General features: G+C 41.3%; 1 protein-coding gene across 1 annotated transcript in view; it reads right to left on the reverse strand.

Annotated features, from left to right (window-relative positions):
- Window positions 1–305: 305 nt before the first annotated feature.
- Window positions 306–18658, reverse strand: part of st6galnac3 (ST6 (alpha-N-acetyl-neuraminyl-2,3-beta-galactosyl-1,3)-N-acetylgalactosaminide alpha-2,6-sialyltransferase 3) — a 46523-nt gene continuing 28170 nt past the window's right edge. Inside the window, exons 3-4 of the mRNA XM_026373585.1 lie at window positions 7725–7832; window positions 306–6054 (exon numbers count right to left, since the gene is read on the reverse strand). Of these exons, the coding sequence (XP_026229370.1) occupies window positions 5868–6054; window positions 7725–7832 (295 nt within the window). The 3' untranslated portion in view covers window positions 306–5867. The remainder of the gene's footprint in view (window positions 6055–7724; window positions 7833–18658) is intronic.

Here is an 18658-nt window from a genome sequence, read left to right on the forward strand (position 1 = left end):
CCAAGAACTGTCTGAACTCAGCACATCTCTGCTCTTCTACTGATGTTTTAAAAAATCTCATGAGACACCAGATTTGAGACGACAGCTCTTCTCAGGCTCCATTCATAAACCACGAACACACCAGTTTCTTATATTCTGATGCTGCTTGTTCTGTTTTGTTTTTTAAAGGAATTTAATCATATAAAGGGGTTTTGGGTTTTCTTTAATCCCCACAGAGAATAAAAGACAGAAGACAGAATCAACACCAGGAAAAACAGAACAATCTTCACAATATATCTAATTTTAGCTAATATGTTGACAGCACATGACAGAATAATACATTTAATCACTTTTCCTTTACAGCATGTACATTTCATTAACCTGCAATAATCCATGCAGCATTTGGATATTATTTTACCACCAATGAAAGGAGTGTGTTAGCAAAAACAACCTTCTTTACAACCAGCTCAGTGTTAATATTACATTCAATGTAACTCAAACACAGCCAAAGTTACACAGTTCACAAGGACACTTAACCAGAAAATGAAAAGGAAAAGTGCATTAAAACACAAAATTAATTGCAAGACACGCACATGGGAAAAGAGAGAAAATAAATTGGAGTATTTAATGTAAGAAAGCACTTCAATAAATGGCAACACGTACGACAGTCAGGAGCAAATGAGTCAAGCGCTACAGAGTGAACTGAAGAGGTCTCGATGTGTACTCAGACAATCAAAAGTTCTTTAAAATGTGAACTTTCAACTCCAAAAGACAGCAATTACCTCTGCCGAAATAATAAGAGCATTTAAACTGTGAGGAATAATGACATTCACATCTTTGCTCTGCAAACCCAGACACTTTAATCAGGACTGTTTTTGAAACTGGCTCATTCTCCTGCCACTGCTGTTTCTGAGTCGCTATGGACAAACAGTGTTTGTGGTTCTTGCTATTTGCATGTACACTGATCAACCACAACATTAAAATCAGATGTCTAACAGTGTGTATGCTCACCTGTGTTGCCAAGACAGCTCTAAAAAGTGAAGGTGTGGACTTACTTAAACCCAAAGAAGTCCAGATCTGTCTACTTTACCTGCTGTTCTGTGTTTCATACTAGTTTTAATCTACTTTTATTTTATCAGACGATGTTTATAGATGTAAACAGTGTCTGTTCATGCCAGTGAAATTGGTGATGTACATTGCTAGTATTGTCACCGTGCAGGATGACGTTCATAGACAGACATTTTTCCACTCACCCTAACCAATCGAGGCAGATGGCCGCCCACCCTGAGCCTAGTTCTGCTGGCGCTTTCTTCCATTAAAGGGAGTTTTTCCTCTGTTGCCTGGGGCTGCTGACGTGGGATTTGACAGACTTTGACAGTTACCATTATAACAAGATAATGTTAGTCAAGTTATCTGTGAGTGGTTTCAGTGTTGTAGCTGATCAGTGTATGCATAGAGGTGCAAACATAAAAGTTTTGGCTTTAGGTTTGAGAATGAGATATGAATGAGCTGAAAGCTGTGAATAAAACAAAAGACTCTAAAATCAAGTAGAATTTAGATTAAAAAGAAGTTCAACATTTCCTACACGTTCACTGTGAAAAATTATGAGCAGAGTTGGAGGCAAAAGAGCATTTTTATTTTTAATTTTATGTGTTGGTTGGCAATAGCTTAGCACAAAAACAGAAAACAGGGGAGACAGCTAATCTGGCTCTGTCTAAATAAACATAATAATAATAATTTAGATGTTTAATAAAAAAAAGTAAAAAAAAATTGTTTTAGGAATGCAGGAATGTTTTCAGCTCAGCTGGTTCCTTGGCAACAACTTAGAGCCCAGAATCACTAAATTGTCATTTTTAAACCGTAATTATTTATGAATTAAACAAACAAAAACGTGTTTATTAGTGAGCTTTAGAGCAGTTCTGTAGTTGGGTTTTGCTGCTTTTGACCAGAGCCAGGCTTTTCTGCTGTTGGTGTTATTCTCAACTATAACTTATACTAACTAGGTGTTGGCTGTGAAGCGTCACATTAGACAAATACTGTATATGACCATGGCATCAATCGTCATCAAAGTTTGCCAAAATGCTCGTGCTAATGTTTGCAAGGTGTTGAACTAAGTTGACAAATTAAACTAAAAATCCCTGAAAATGATTAGTGTCCCATTTATGCCTCCCACCCTGCTGTTACTTAGTCACTGTGAATGTGACAACAACCCCATTCCTTTGAACCACAGATGATTCATTGGAGCCTATAAGAGGTCGTATATTCTCCATAATACCCCGTATAATGAATCTGTGGGTATTCTTCCAGTGTGTTCTGGCTGAGAACAATGGAGCGTTTGTTGATCAGAAAATAACCAAGTGCACAGCCTGAAGCAGCAGGAAATGTTGGCAACACACAACCTGCAACAGAAATAAAATCAAGAAACTGCTGCACACAAACCACTGCACCCACAACAAACAAAATCAACCGTTATTTACATGAACAATCAAAAAAAGGAGGATGGAGGATGAAGAGAAGGAATACTGGGGTCGTCTTCCAGATGTGAGTAAACAATTTAGAAGAAATCTTCAAATGATGCATAAAAACATCTTAAAATCTGATCACTGTGGCAAAACACGTCTTCCAGCAGAAGTTCTCAGCCTGGCGTGAGGTGCTTTACAATTTCTGGTGTATATACTGTACAGCAGAGGTAAAACTGATCGGTGGAGAGCTGCCAGATGACTGCACAATCACATGCTGAGCGGTTATGTATAAAAGACGCATCTTAATCATGTAACATGCATGGTATAATCTCTAAATTCACGCTTCAGTAGCTACATCTGATTTCCTGAACTCCTCCTGAAGCCCAGATCTTATCTTCAGCATTTCCATACAGGAAAAATAATCCTGTAAGATGTCTCTGCTTTACATGTATCCTGCGGCGGAAACATTGATCCATAGCTGCTCACAGTGCTGGGACCGAATGTTTCTCAAGCTGGTGTCGTCCCAGAGGAAACTGGACCCCTGACCCTGCTTGTGTCATGGCCCGCTCCTGTCTGTTGAGTGACACCAGGCAGAATTTAAAATAGGGTGTTTTTACATTTCGCTGATGTGCTCTCGTCAGCCAGGTTGACTTGCAATGAGTGACAAGGTGACAACAGGACGCACAAGGATTTATTTTTGAGTCGTAGTGTAAAAGAATCTCTGCAAGCTCAAGGATATGTTGGAAAACAGATTTTTTCTGCCCCTAAAGCAGACGCGTGGGGATTTGTTGGTCAAAATAAAATAATCTGATCACAACTGTGCTAAATTTGACTCTTTCAGATCTATTAACAGAGTTTCAACTGTCCTGGAGATGTATGCTGATCTACAGCAGTTTGATGTGCAAGGAAGTTCATTCTTGACTTGAAACAGTTGACACAGCACTTCCCAATTAACTTTTAAAATAAAAGTTAACTCATTTTTCAAATAGTTTTAGGAATAAAGATGTGCACTGTGCATGTATTTAAAGAAAAGGTAAATTAGAAGGATAATAGACTCTGACTTAGATTAAATTTCTTTGCAACAGGAAGTCATGCTTATAATTTACTGTTGTCCAGCTGAAGTTTGAATTGATGTTGCAAAGAAGATGCACAGAGACGTAAAGGGAGTCTGGAAACCCCAGAGCAGGTTTCTGAGCACTTTCAATCTAATATACTCACATCCTCCCTATAATGCCTTTCGACATAACATGACTTTCTATTTATCTATTAAGGCAATTTTCCTGTGGGCCCCAATTTCCATCACAAATATTATCGTCTGTGCATTTGCAACAGTCTGTTATCGGCAGTCAATATCGTCATTTTAAACTTCGTGGCATGACTGAATTGCTCACTGGCCTTGCAATTTAACTGCCAAATATATTGTACAACACTATCTACACTAATAAATGTCTTGACTATTTACTGTATTGAATGTGTTTCTAGGGTTTGTGGATAGAAATAGTATATAATTAGGTGACTTTCTCCATAACACTTTCTAAAATAATGAAATGGTGGTTTTGTGGACCCGCTTTGTATTCATCACTTGCTGAAAAAAAGATTAGAAGATTTTGTGAAATTATTTTCAAAGTCAAAAATAAACTTCCTGCTGAGTATTTCATGGTTATTCCATCACTTTTTAAAAACTAATTAAAGCTGACAATATAATTTTATTTTTACTTTCCTTTTTAGTCAAAAACTGGGTGAACACGCTTCTGAACGAGTCTTGAGTTTAAGATATTTTTGTCAAACTAGTGTTTCCTAGATCACAAATAAACTCTTTTTAAAACTCTGATATGATTTGCAAATCAAGGCTTACAGAGAAATGTGAGGGAGTAAACAGTACACTGCAGTAGGAGTGAAGCTCAGCTGCAGTATATTATAGTCGTCAGGGCCCCTGTGCATCAAGTCACCTAAATTAGAAGTCTCTGAATCCTTCCAGTCCTCCCCTCTGGGTCTCCGCTCTGACTGGGACACTAATCACAGCCTCAGAGGGGAGTCACGGTCACAGCCAGCGTGTCTCAGCCCACCACAGCTACCAGCCAACCTACACACCTCAGCACTTCACTGATTATTCTTCACTGTTCGGCCTGGAACAGATGCATTCAGATGTAACGGCCTGAACCAGAAGACGCGCGCGCTGCATCCAAAGACAAATGTGATGTGTTCACAGAGTGATACTGTACACAAAGAGGCACAAAGCTGGATGAGAAGAAGAGTGAGAGAGACAGCACGAGTGCAACTTCCTCTGTCCATACAATGAACTGCAGACGATATTGCAGGCACAAAATGATTATACAATACAATTAACTTCAAACGGTTTCACCACACACATAAATCTCTCTCTGCGGGGTCACAAATGTCTTAACTCCTTCCGTCGGACGGAGTTTCTAATTGCACATTGCTCTATGTGCTGCGATGCTCACATTGTCAATGGCACACTGTTAAAGAGCGTTAGGAACTTATCTCAGCAGAATAAATTACCAAACCAGAGGGACATCAAGCCAACGGCAAAATGTGTCTATTGAAATTGAATTTCACAGCATTATAAAAAAAAAAAAAAAAAGCTGACATCTTTAAGTTTAGAAATATCATCTACACCTCTGGTTTACCTTAGGGTTTGACTGAAATCTGTTTTTGTTCACTTGCATTTCCTTTTACAAATGACCTTGTTTGTTGAAGCATCCTTAAATGGATTAAATTGAAACTGACAGAGCATCTGCCTTCAATACTCCCTCACTCAGAGATGAAGGCCTGAATGATACTCGTTATAGATTAATTACAGCCTGTCAGAACACAGACATGCAGAGGAAACAGAGTAGGCGAGCTCGTAAGATGTCCATGGCAACGTGACTCGTCTCTGCAGCAGCTGAGCTCCCCTTCAACTACAATCCTAAAAAAAATTTTTTAATTCAGCCTTTGCAGTGTACAGCGCCTGAAGACATCTGAACCACTGAGGTCACTGTGAGTTGACGAACGGTTGTGTCTTCTTCATGTTGTTTTCTCCTTTTCTTTTCTTTTTTTAAAGTCAGTCTTCGAGCGATCCTTTGCTGGACTCACAGAGCAGTGAATGGATCGATTCGGTCGGTGCAGAGCAGCGTGCTCTCAGCTCTCAAATTCAGGAGAAAAATGTTCAAGATATGTTTTTGTCGTCTGCGTTGGCGAAACCTTGATGGAAACTTGTCTGATTGTGAAGCCTTTGTCAAATAAACAGGCTGGAATTAGAAGCTTCACCTCTCACCAACCAGGACATGATAACTAATCCTCCACCACCTGTAACTGTTTGTGTTTTTTTAATGCGCACAAACTTTTGTCAGAGTAGATGTTCAACTGTTGCGTTAATGATAATCATGGTGGTGATGACGTAGTTCCCTGTTGATTCAGCCAGGGTCACGACAGCCACGAGGGGTTGAAGAACTTGATGTCATGGGTTTTGGCCCACTTGCTGAACACAGCCTTCTCCGTGATGAAGCGGTGTCCACCGTAGGGGGCGCTCTCATGGAGCAGATACTCTGCACACTCATCCCGGCCGCCAGCCTCGTAGTAATGGTAGGGGACCTTCCTGTAACCTCCCGACCTAAAGGAAAGAAGATAATGATTTTAAACCCAATATATTTAAAGGGAACTCTAATAAGTGTACAGATGTTGGACGTACTACAGCGTGTGTGGAAACTACTTCAACTCAATTTACGGCCATTGCATTGTATTTTCCTGACAGCTTTCTATAAGTGGTAACACTACAAATTATTATCTGCAATAATAAGCAAACTAAATGATTAAAATATTAAGCTGAAGTTCCTTCAGGACAGTATTCAGAAAATTAAACTGAAGCTGCCCAGAGCCATACTCGCCACTCAGCAGGTTTCACATTTCAAACGCTGCTGTTGGCAGCGTAATTTATTCAATAAATGCTCTTAACTAAAGTGCATTTATTTGTAAAACATCATGATAGGACTTATTTCTATTCTGAGCCAGAAGTAAATACACTGAGTGATGTACAGTAGGAGATGTAAGCCATTTCAAACCTTAGTTTCATGATGAGTCTCTCTGCTTTCAGTTTGCATCTTCAAGCCATTAAAAATAACTATGAATCAATAGGAACAGACAAAGAGGTAGAATTGATTCAACGTGCACTCTGCAGTGGGTTTCTAATAGTGAGAGACAGCTTTATGATAGGATGACTTGTGTAACAATTTCACTGAGAGAACAACAGGAGAGAAACAGCCATCACAACAGCCAGCAAGTGGGTCCACAGAGAGACTGTGGCTGTCTGCCAGCTTACAGTAATACACAGCCCAATCACTGCCTCTCCTCTGTCACACAGTGGTGTGCACCACCTTTAACAAATAAATTCAATTTCACCCTCTCTGCAGCACATGTTGAAGTCCTATTACCACACTACCGCTGAGGTCAATTCTGGCTAAAGCTTTGAACATCATCGCACCAAACATCACTTCTTCTTGTTGTACTGGAGCTTTTGGCTGTCAGTAGCACTTTGTGTGACACTAAATTGTCCATTCTGAAACTCTGTGAAACACAATATCCTCCTATCTGATGCAGGAAGGAAGGAAATAAGTGAGAGAGAGAGAGAGAACGCTGCACCTTAACTGCCTCAGTGAATCATAAAATCCTTGTCTGTGGCTGTTTTTATTTCAACTCCTGCTGTGCATGGGGAACACAGAGAGGATAAAAGGGAGGATTTTCAATGTGCATGAGGTAAAAGTGTTTGATTCAGGGGATAGAGAGAGCTCAAGTTGAGCTGCAAGAGCGGAGGGGAGTCATACAGAGAGTGAGAAAGGGGGAGTCCATCAAGGCTGAGATGACTGAAGACTGAGCAGCTATGCCCAGAGCTACAGCATCTTGTTTGTCATCCCTTCTGTGGCCTCCCAACCAGACAGCACTCATTCACTGAAGAGTCAGAGAAAAGAAGAGCGGCCACAATACAAATAAAACTTTGAGCAGAGGAGGAATTGGGTGCTGCAGTCCAGCCACCCGCAGCGACAGAGACAGGGAAACATAATGGTATTCACAGCACAGACAACCCAATATGGATTGCAGCATAGAAATTCAGCCATTAAACCCAAACGGAGGCACTGGAAATGTATTCCAACAGGGCAGTCCACAGTTATGGGAAGTTGTGATTTGCTGGCGCCGCTGTGAATGTGAATCTCGCTTTCGAAGTTTTGCCAAAATGTGCACATTTTTCACCCTCTTATGGAGGAAGAGGGGTGATAGTTGGTGTCTTACTTGCAGTAGGTGTCATTTATCATGCCGTAGATATGGATCTCTTTGCACATGTCCATGGCGAGGATGAGGGTGAACCAGCCCGTGCTGAGGTAGGAGCCAGATTGGATCCTGCAAACACACAAAGCACAGCTCTTTGACTGTAATGATCATTTGCATACAAATCTTTAAAAATCATTTGCATTAATATTAAAACTTCTCTCGAGTTTCCAGGATGTTGCTTCTCTGACCTCTGTACTCTTTACTCTGGTGTGCTTGTAATTCAGCTGATTTGAGAATTACAATTATTCTAACATATGTTCTTATTGTCAACGTAGGCTGCTCTGGATAAGAGTCACAGCTTGGGATCACTGGGATCATCATCAATTGCACAGAACACACCCTCATGTGTAAGACTGTATCTCTGTCATACTGCAAGTTTCATGAGTAAGTTTATCTCTCTATACTCTTGTGTATATTTGCAGGTCAAGAGGTTTTGTGCACTGAGAATATGTATAAAATCCACTCTTCGATATGAGAGAGAAGCACATTATTGGTTCGTTGAACAGTTCACCTCAACAAGCTAACAGCAGTACATATGTTGTCTCCTGTGAATAATGCAGGAGCCTCCAGGCCAATCAATACCAACATAGATAATCCTTTCATCAGCATCAGATCTGTGGTGTATGAGTTATAGATGACCCAACCAGCATTAAAAATTCAACACTTTGATCATGTTCAAACGCAGAATACGCAGCTGAGACGAATCTTCACTCAAGGTTTTGTTAAACTAGACTTGTAGCATCTCAAGCGAGTCAGAAAGAAGACACCAGTAAACCCTGCAAGGCACAGGGCCCCACCCCCTCTCTCAGCAGTGCACACAAAGAAGCCTTAACCCTTGCCTAAATTAAATACAGTGCAGAGCATGATAGTGATAATGATGTAGAAAAAAAAATGGCTGCAGCACCAGTGTGATACAGTATCAGCAGAGATTATAGACAACCAAAGGTGCAATGGAAGTGGTTCTATATATAAACAGAAATACTTAATTCACAAATTAAATTACATTTCTTTTACCAGTAATGAATTTATTCAATTGATGTGTAAATTATTTAAATATTAGTTACAAACTATTCTTATTTCCATAATAATAACTAACAAACTGTAGAACCAAATCCCATAGTGGTGACCCAAAACAGCGAACTACAAAAAAACTACAGCATTTACTTCCTATAATATATAATTTGTTTTACTTTTAGTTTTCTAGAATCAAACTGATATTTGGATCAGAAAATCCTGTTAGCTGTGGTGCATCCTGTTAGAGATAAGAAAACTGTTCCACAAGATCAGCACCTTGGACAGCGGTCGACACGAATGATGCTGTGAATCTCTAGAAAAATACCATAGTATGTTGTAGCAGTAATACTGTGTGGTTTCTTTGTTGTCTTATCCTGTTAATCATCACTTCATTTGCCTCAAGACGATAAAGAGTGAGCGACTACAGCGCACGGTGTAGATGAGTAAATGTCCGTTCACCCCAGCCCAGATTCTGGAAGCTGCAGGCATGTGATTGAGGTCCAGAGGTTAATTTCCCAGAAATGTTGAATTCACAGTCCATCCTGCACATTGTGAACTACTCTTATCACTGGAGATCAACTCTACTACATTTCCTTCATGTGCCAAGTAACAAAACAGAGAAAAGCAAATAATGTAGCATCACTTTAATTCAATTTCAAGTGTCTATTGCTGCCAGCTTTTCAATTTACACAACATCTATGAATCAAGCAGTGATGGACATAACCCTTATTGAAGCAGAAGAAGAGTCAGTGGGGTTGGATGCTGGCTGGAAGAAGTGAGAAAAGAAAGGAGTCTACAACAGGCAAACTGTGAAAGGCCGCATGGATTTGTGTCCCAAAGCAGTGTCCAAAATGTTAGACTTGAGTTTAAAATGTTGACCTTTAATTATAGTGTCCTCACAAGGCAACGGCTGCAATTTGTAAGGATACCACATAATGAGTGAGTCAAACTGAGGGAGTGATAGTTTCAAACAGTTACATTGGATTTATATATAGATGTTAAGAAGACACGTTCTGTAATGCAGGTTTCAAAATATTAAAAACCCAAAACACAGTTTTTAAAATCCATCGAAAGTCATTATAGTCATAAGAGCGGATAAGAGATTCACATCTCAGTTCAAACTTTCACAGTAACAGGATACACCAAACATTGTCCGTTTAAGATTCCAACAAATACTAAAAAATATTTATTGTAAGTAACAAGGCAGCCTAGTACTGTATATTCAGTGGGTTCACAAAAAGCAGAATTTACAAACTCGCACAGGGGCACCATTTGCCTCACAGTGACCTCTTTCAATATACGCTGCAGTCGCTGCACAGCATTATGCAAACACATGCGCCATTTAATGCAAAGGGGTCAAACCAGGAGGGAATTTACATACTATAGGTTCCACATTTTAACATTTTATGGTTATCAGTGCTGCAGGTAAAAATCGGCATAAAGAGGATGCAGTCTTGTGTTGATGGAACTTTTGAACTTTCTAACACCGGATTCTCTAACCTCTGTCTAACCTTACGAACACCCTGCTTTCCACTGTTGTCTTACTGCTGTCCTACAGCACCTCTGCATCTCTAGTGCTAAGCATAATTTGTTTGTGCTCTGTAGAGATCAGTCAAACAATGAGACATACTCTTGACGTCTGTGTCCTTGGTGCTCGAGTTGATGAAGTTTGAGTTTCTGTAGGTGGTTCTCTTATCGTTGTCAGCTCAGCTGTGTTTTTCTTCTGTTTACATTTACATTTAGTCAGCTGGCACACGCTTTTATCCAAAGCAACTTACAAGTGAGGTGCAAGGTAAAAGGCAGGCAGAGGGCGTATAAGGGATATTGCTTCTGGAGGTAGACCACAGCTGGGATTCAAACCCCAGTCACTACACTATCCAGTCAACACACAATAAACACCGTTTATTTCTTTATTAACGAGTAACGTGTTACATTTTCCTGTGCAGCTGAGGATTTGTTGACCCACAGTAGCTGACAGTGTTTAAACATAACGTTGCAGCAAGGACATTAGAAATCATCACCCCTCACTGTTCATGCAACATGTAAATCACTTCAACCAGATACTAAAATCAGTGTAATCTGTTTTTAATAACTGGAGTTATTAATCATGCCAGTGAGTGATATCTTTCACGGAAGAAGCCACGTTGCCCTACCAGGAAAAATTAAACTAGTTGTAGAGAAGGAATTTGTAGAAGCGTAACTGTGGTGATGCTAAATTAAGATGATGAACTTGTATTTAGAGTAGTTCAAAGCACAGATCTGCCAAATAGAGCCACACAGAGCCAATATCCCTGATGTTAACTAGCAATATTGGACTTTGAGTAGTAAAATATAAACTGCAACAGTGGAATCTGAACCTTCCTAATTTCCAGACCAAACTACCAACAAGTGGCAGCTACAGCCCGGCTATCTTATGTAAAAAACACAACAACAAACTTGGTGAGCGGAAATTAATTTAGAAACCAATTAATCTGTATTTAAAGCCCAAGTGCAGAATGTGGTTTTGTTCTAGAGTTTGAGTTTGGTTAGTCCAACCAACTCACACAAAAACACAGACGCTGGGGTTGTGTGGAGGTGAAATTACAAAAAATGCTATTTGTTGTAATAAGGGAGTGGAGCAGCACAGAAGGGAAATGGCACATTATCACTGATACACAGCTCAGCAGCTCTCAGCCGTCAGAGCTGTCAACACATCACTATTACCCTGCATTATTCATTAGCCATTTGCCACTCTAGCAGCAGACACACATACTCTCACTCACAAATACATGCATACACTGTTTTCACACACATACACCACATCTCCCAGTCGAGACCTGAATGTCCTGGAGCAAAAAGGCTTGCTGGAATAAATAAAAGGGGTGGGATCTGCTGACCTGATAACTAACCTTTCAAAGCAAACGACTGATACGATTCAAGGTCTTCAACCGACAATGTGTTTACCTACAACAATTATAAGGTGACAACTGTGCAGAAAGGATGTTATTGGCCACTTAAAAAAAAGAGATAAGGCACAGTGTGAAGACGCATTGGCAGGCAACAAACGTGCAGAGCTAACGGACAGGAATAAATGCGACCTGGCTTGTTTTGTTAAAGCAGAAAAGGTCTCTTAGTCATGACATCTGCTTCAATGCGGCCTGTTTCTTTGTTTTTTTACAGCCTTGTTTTGTTCGTACCGCCACAGCTTCCTTGAAAAACGAAAGAAAGTCGTGTTTGGGCTCAAGCAGTGCTGGATTTAAAAAAAGGAATAAAAAAAGATAAATGAGAACATGTGCAAAGCCGCTGAAGCCGTCGTTTTCATGCTCTCTCTAACACAAACCTGTGATTGGGAGCTGCAGTGCTACCAGCACCAGGAAACGAAGGGTGTTTGAGAAATGAAGTCAGACACTTGGAGAAGGGTCTAAGTAAATAATCCCCTAAGTCTGACTGAGCACGAGCTTGTTGTGCTTTACCTGCCGAGTGCCAGAGGCTAAAGAGCGGTGGAGAGCTGCCCAGGATCAGGGAGACACTCCTGGAACTCTTGATTCTGTTCAATAATTCACACTTGACATTCACAGCAGGGGAGCTGTCCACGTGTGCGAGAAAATCCTCGCTGATGACTGGTTTAGTCGAATCGCGCTTTATAATGCTTGTGCAGCTGCACAAACATGATACGACACTTGTCATAACCACTTAGTGGAATATAACTCAACAATTGTGTGAGTACTATTGATCTGTAAAAACATGTTATATGTCAGAGAAAAGTAAATGATAATGTAATATTATTACATATTAATATATCTGGTATAATATTATTATTATATAGACAAATGTGGACACGATCAGAGCAGGACATACTGTTTTTATTGGATGTTCACAGCAGTGATATTGATCCACAAAGTTTAAAACACGAAACTTTGGCAGTTCATAAATCAAAACGATGAATTTAAAAGGAGCAGTCCGCCTTTTTTTTTTTATGTGCTCATTCCAATCTCTTACTCTCTGTTTGCCAGTAGCAAGGGAACAGCTAACACATTGAAAAGTGATCAAATCTGAAGTTGTGTAATTGTTTTTTACTCCCACTATTTAAATTTGGCTGGTTTCATCTAATTTAACAGATGTTTGAGTAGCATCTTAATTTCTATATCTCCACATTAGATTTATCAAAAGTTCAACCAGAAAGACCATCTTCAGTTAATCTGAATAAAATAATGATGTCTCGATGGGCTTTAATCAGACTCCTCACGTAACTTTTCTTTTTATCCTCTTGCACCCAATATTTCAAATCAATTAATTTCTGAACAGCTCTTTAAGCCCATCTTTCTTCTACTTTCAGCAAATTGAAATGTGTTTAGAACCTGTTTTATTCATTTAAGAGCTGTTGAATTAAAAGTTATAACCATACCTCGCTTTTCAACCACAATTGAACCTGGTTATACACTAGATGTGTTTTGCTGGTCTTTAAAGTTCATGATACATTTCTATTAATTTATTGTTGTTTATGGAGTAGAATAATTATTATTTACGTGTAATGTGTGATTCCGTTCCTAAAAAACAGGTTTTATAAATCTTATCACTGTAGAGTAGGAACTGTGCAGTATGTCCCGTCCTTTCAACCAGGTCAGCTCGAGCTTTACATGGAGACCCACAGGTCATCTCATCCATTCTGTATCAACCTCAGATATAATCTAGTGAGAAGATTTCAGAACAAACCAAGTGTCTTGAAAAGAGGAGGCAGGCATCACATCAACCATAGAGACACAGCCTCTGTGTTGTGTTCACATCAAACCTGTGCTGTGTTACACAGCTCGTAGAAAACTGATGAACATACAGTACATGCACCTGGAGACTGGAAACAACTCGAACATCTTTCAACCATTACATCATGTGCCTTATTACACCTGGGCAAGAACACATACTCCTTTTGAAAAAGCGAATCTGTCCTGCACAAAAACTCATGCAGTGCTCCATGTTGCATGCTGCGCTGCCAGACAGGACACAGTTTAAATAAACATAAAAAATAAATAAATACAAATTTAAACAAAAACGTGTTTGTCACACCTGTGTCGCCGTGTTTTTGTTTGTTTTTTGGGATCTTATGGGTTCAGTGACAGGTAGGATCTTGTGCTTCTAATTAAAAAATATCGACTGCTCATGAACACAGACGGAACAAGAGACGCACCAGTTTTGACGAACGAGCGCCGCCACGCACGCTGCAGGCAGCATGAGGAACTGCACCATAACTTCACCTGGATCACTGAGAATGTTTATAAACAAGAAACTCAGCAGCTTCCAACTAATACATCCTGGAGATTTCAGTGTTACTGGATTTCAAACAATAATATGTTCCACACGTCTGAGACAATAGAAGTGGAAACAACATCATATATGGACATAATGTACATGTTGTACTCAGGGTTAAGTGACTCAGGCAGATGTAGCCTGGACAACAAAGGTGAGAAAAACAAGGTTGATGTGCTGTACAAAGATTTTAAATCGGTAAAATAAGAGTTTTGTGGCATAAACATTTAAACAAAGTATTATTCAAAGCGGTGTGATCCACCTGCTGCTGTCAACAGTGATGGATCATCAAGAATCACAGTGAACATCACTGGATGATTAGTGCATTTTACTGTGAGCTCTATTTGTAAGACTTTTACTGTTGGGGAGCTGTGGCTCTGTAGGTAGAGCGGGTTGTCTATTAAACGCAAGAATCCACTCGTCTGATATTGTGACGATGCAGCTGTCAATCATCCGCCACAGGCGTCTGAATATTGAGCGGCGACGTCTCGAGTGACGTCACGAGGGACGCAATTTAGACCCCAAATCCGAGGTTATAAATAGAAGGTGAATCCATCGGTCTAGCACAGCACCTCTCCTCCCTCCGGAGTCCCGGAGACACTCAAAGCTGGAGAACCCCCCGGTGCTCTGCAAGGATCGTGTCGATGGACGTGTCGACACGGGGTGTGCAGAGGCTTGGGGGATCCGATGCTAGAGGTCAAAGCTGGAGGACCCCCCCGGTGCTCTGCAAGGATCGTGTCGATGGACGTGTCGACACGGGGTGTGCAGAGGCTTGGGGGATCCGATGCTAGAGGGACTCTCGGTGGAGGAAGTGCTCTCTCTCTCTCTCTCTCTCTCTCTCTATCTCTCTTCCTCTCTCTCTCTTCCCCTGTCTGCCCCACCCACCCACCCCTCATTTACTTTACCTGTCTCCCCTGTCCTCTGCTCCGCCCTCTGTCCCAGCCTTTAATAGAGACACAGCCTCTGTGTTGTGTTCACATCAAACCTGTGCTGTGTTACACAGCTCGTAGAAAACTGATGAACATACAGTACATGCACCTGGAGACTGGAAACAACTCGAACATCTTTCAACCATTACATCATGTGCAACATATTTTCATATTTACTACCAGTTATGTACAGCTTAGAGGAAAAGTGGAGCTGGTTACAGCAGATTACACACTCTGTGGCTCTTAACTAGTGTGCAGACAACTATTTCATTTGGATAAAAAATTAAATAGTAATTACACCTGGGCAAGAACACATACTCCTTTTGAAAAAGCGAATCTGTCCTGCACAAAAACGCATGCAGTGCTCCATGTTGCATGCTGCGCTGCCAGACAGGACACAGTTTAAATAAACATAAAAAATAAATAAATACAAATTTAAACAAAAACGTGTTTGTCACACCTGTGTCGCCGTGTTTTTGTTTGTTTTTGGGATCTTATGGGTTCAGTGACAGGTAGGATCTTGTGCTTCTAATTAAAAAATATCGACTGCTCATGAACACAGACGCAACAAGAGACGCACCAGTGTTGATGAACGAGCGCCGCCACGCACGCTGCAGGCAGCATGAGGAACTGCACCATAACTTCACCTGGATCACTGAGAATGTTTATAAACAAGAAACTCAGCAGCTTCCACAGATACACACACGTGGATATATTTGAAAACTGTTTTAGTGAAACAGTCTTCAAATATACACACACGTGGATATATTTGAAAACTGTTTCAGTGAAACAGTTTTTAAATATATACACACGTGGATATATTTGAAAACTGTGTAGTGAAACAGCGCCTCCACGAATATGATAGCTGCATTTTCTAAACTAATACATCCTGGAGATTTCAGTGTTACTGGATTTCAAACAGTAATATGCTCCACACGTCTGAGACAATAGAAGTGAAAAGATCATATATGGACATAATGTACATGTTGTCCTCAGGGGATATTGTGATGATGCAGCTGTCAATCATCCGCCACAGGCGTCTGAATATAGAGCGGAGACGTCTCGAGTGACGTCACGAGGGACGCAATTTAGACCCCAAATCCGAGGTTATAAATAGAAGGTGAATCCATCGGTCTAGCACAGCACCTCTCCTCTCTCCGGAGTCCCGGAGACACTCAAAGCTGGAGAACCCCCCGGTGCTCTGCAAGGATCGTGTCGATGGACGTGTCAACACGGGGTGTGCAGAGGCTTGGGGGATCCGATGCTAGAGGTCAAAGCTGGAGGACCCCCCCGGTGCTCTGCAAGGATCGTGTAGATGGACGTGTCGACACGGGGTGTGCAGAGGCCTGGGGGATCCGATGCTAGAGGGACTCTCGGTGGAGGAAGTGCTCTCTCTCTCTCCCTCTCTCTCTCTCTATCTCTCTTCCTCTCTCTCTCTCCCCCTGTCTGCCCCACCCACCCCACCCCTCATTTACTTTACCTGTCTCCCCTGTCCTCTGCTCCGCCCTCTGTCCCAGCCTTTAATAGAGACACAGCCTCTGTGTTGTGTTCACATCAAACCTGTGCTGTGTTACACAGCTCTTAGAAAACTGATGAACATACAGTACATGCACCTGGAGACTGATAACAACTCGAACATCTTTCAACCATTACATCATGTGCAACATGTTTTCATATTTACTACCAGTTATGTACAGCTTAGAGGAAAAGTGGAGCTGGTCACAGCAGATTACACACTCTGTGGCTCTTAACTAGTGTGCAGACAACTATTTCATTTGGATAAAAAATGAAATAGTAATTACACCTGGGCAAGAACACATACTCCTTTTGAAAAAGCGAATCTGTCCTGCACAAAAACGCATGCAGTGCTCCATGTTGCATGCTGCGCTGCCAGACAGGACACAGTTTAAATAAAATAAAAAATAAATAAATACAAATTTAAACAAAAACATGTTTATCACACCTGTGTCGTCGTGTTTTTGTTTTTTGGGGTCTTATGGGTTCAGTGACAGGTAGGATCTTGAGCTTCTAATTAAAAAATATCGACTGCTCATGAACACAGACGCAACAAGAGACGCACCAGTTTTGACGAACGAGCGCCGCCACGCACGCTGCAGGCAGCATGAGGAACTGCACCATAACTTCACCTGGATCACTGAGAATGTTTATAAATAAGAAACTCAGCAGCTTCCACAGATACACACACGTGGATATATTTGAAAACTGTTTTAGTGAAACAGTTTTTAAATATATACACACGTGGATATATTTGAAAACTGTTTTAGTGAAACAGTTTTTAAATATATACACACGTGGATATATTTGAAAACTGTTTTAGTGAAACAGTTTTTAAATATATACACACGTGGATATATTTGAAAACTGTTTTAGTGAAACAGCGCCTCCACGAATATGATAGCTGCATTTTCTAAATTAATACATCCTGGAGATTTCCGTGTTACTGGATTTCAAACAGTAATATGCTCCACACGTCTGAGACAATAGAAGTGAAAAGATCATATATGGACATAATGTACATGTTGTCCTCAGGGGATATTGTGACGATGCAGCTGTCAATCATCCGCCACAGGCGTCTGAATATTGAGCGGCGACGTCTCGAGTGACGTCACGAGGGACGCAATTTAGACCCCAAATCCGAGGTTATAAATAGAAGGTGAATCCATCGGTCTAGCACAGCACCTCTCCTCTCTCCGGAGTCCCGGAGACACTCAAAGCTGGAGAACCCCCCGGTGCTCTGCAAGGATCGTGTAGATGGACGTGTCGACACGGGGTGTGCAGAGGCTTGGGGGATCCGATGCTAGAGGTCAAAGCTGGAGGACCCCCCCGGTGCTCTGCAAGGATCGTGTAGATGGACGTGTCGACACGGGGTGTGCAGAGGCTTGGGGGATCCGATGCTAGAGGGACTCTCGGTGGAGGAAGTGCTCTCTCTCTCTCTCTCTCTCTCTCTTCCTCTCTCTCTGCCCCTGTCTGCCCCACCCCCCCCACCCCCGCCCTCATTTACTTTACCTGTCTCCCCTGTCCTCTGCTCCGCCCTCTGTCCCAGACTTTAAACTTCTTTATCTTCTATTCTCACTGAAAGAAATTGCCACTCGAGCAAAGCCTCACTTCTATATTGGCAGGACTAGCACAAGTATCATCTAACTGCTGCATCCAAACACATCCCTGTAATGAAGACGGGCTTCTTCAGCAGTCACAGATCTGAGCTCCAACATCATGAACAGTAGACTCGCCTGCATCTTCTCTATGCTTCTCTTTCTTCGGATGTGATGTTCTTCTCCCGGCAGGATGTAGCCTGATGCAAATGACGATGTTCATTATTAATTGATTACTTCATACAACAATAGGCCTCAAGATAAGTTGCTGCGTGTGAAGCAGCAAACCCCTGTGTCTTCCTGTATCTCTGAAGCAGCTGAGGAGCCTCTGGGAGAACAACTGTGACGAAATCCTGAGCAGAGCCGCAGGGTGGAAACGGGGCTCTTTTCTTTTTATAACATTTTTCTTTTACACAGACCACAGAGCACAGCAATTTATTTTAATGATGAGAATGAGCAGTGCAGTCGTGTAGGCTTGCTGAGGCGTTTCTTAATTCTGCCGGGAGGTAATATGAAGCGTTGGGAGTGACCTACACAACTTGCATTAGGAAAAAGACAA

Source organism: Anabas testudineus, chromosome 17 (assembly GCF_900324465.2).
Source record: "Anabas testudineus chromosome 17, fAnaTes1.2, whole genome shotgun sequence".
NCBI classification, from domain to species: domain Eukaryota; kingdom Metazoa; phylum Chordata; class Actinopteri; order Anabantiformes; family Anabantidae; genus Anabas; species Anabas testudineus.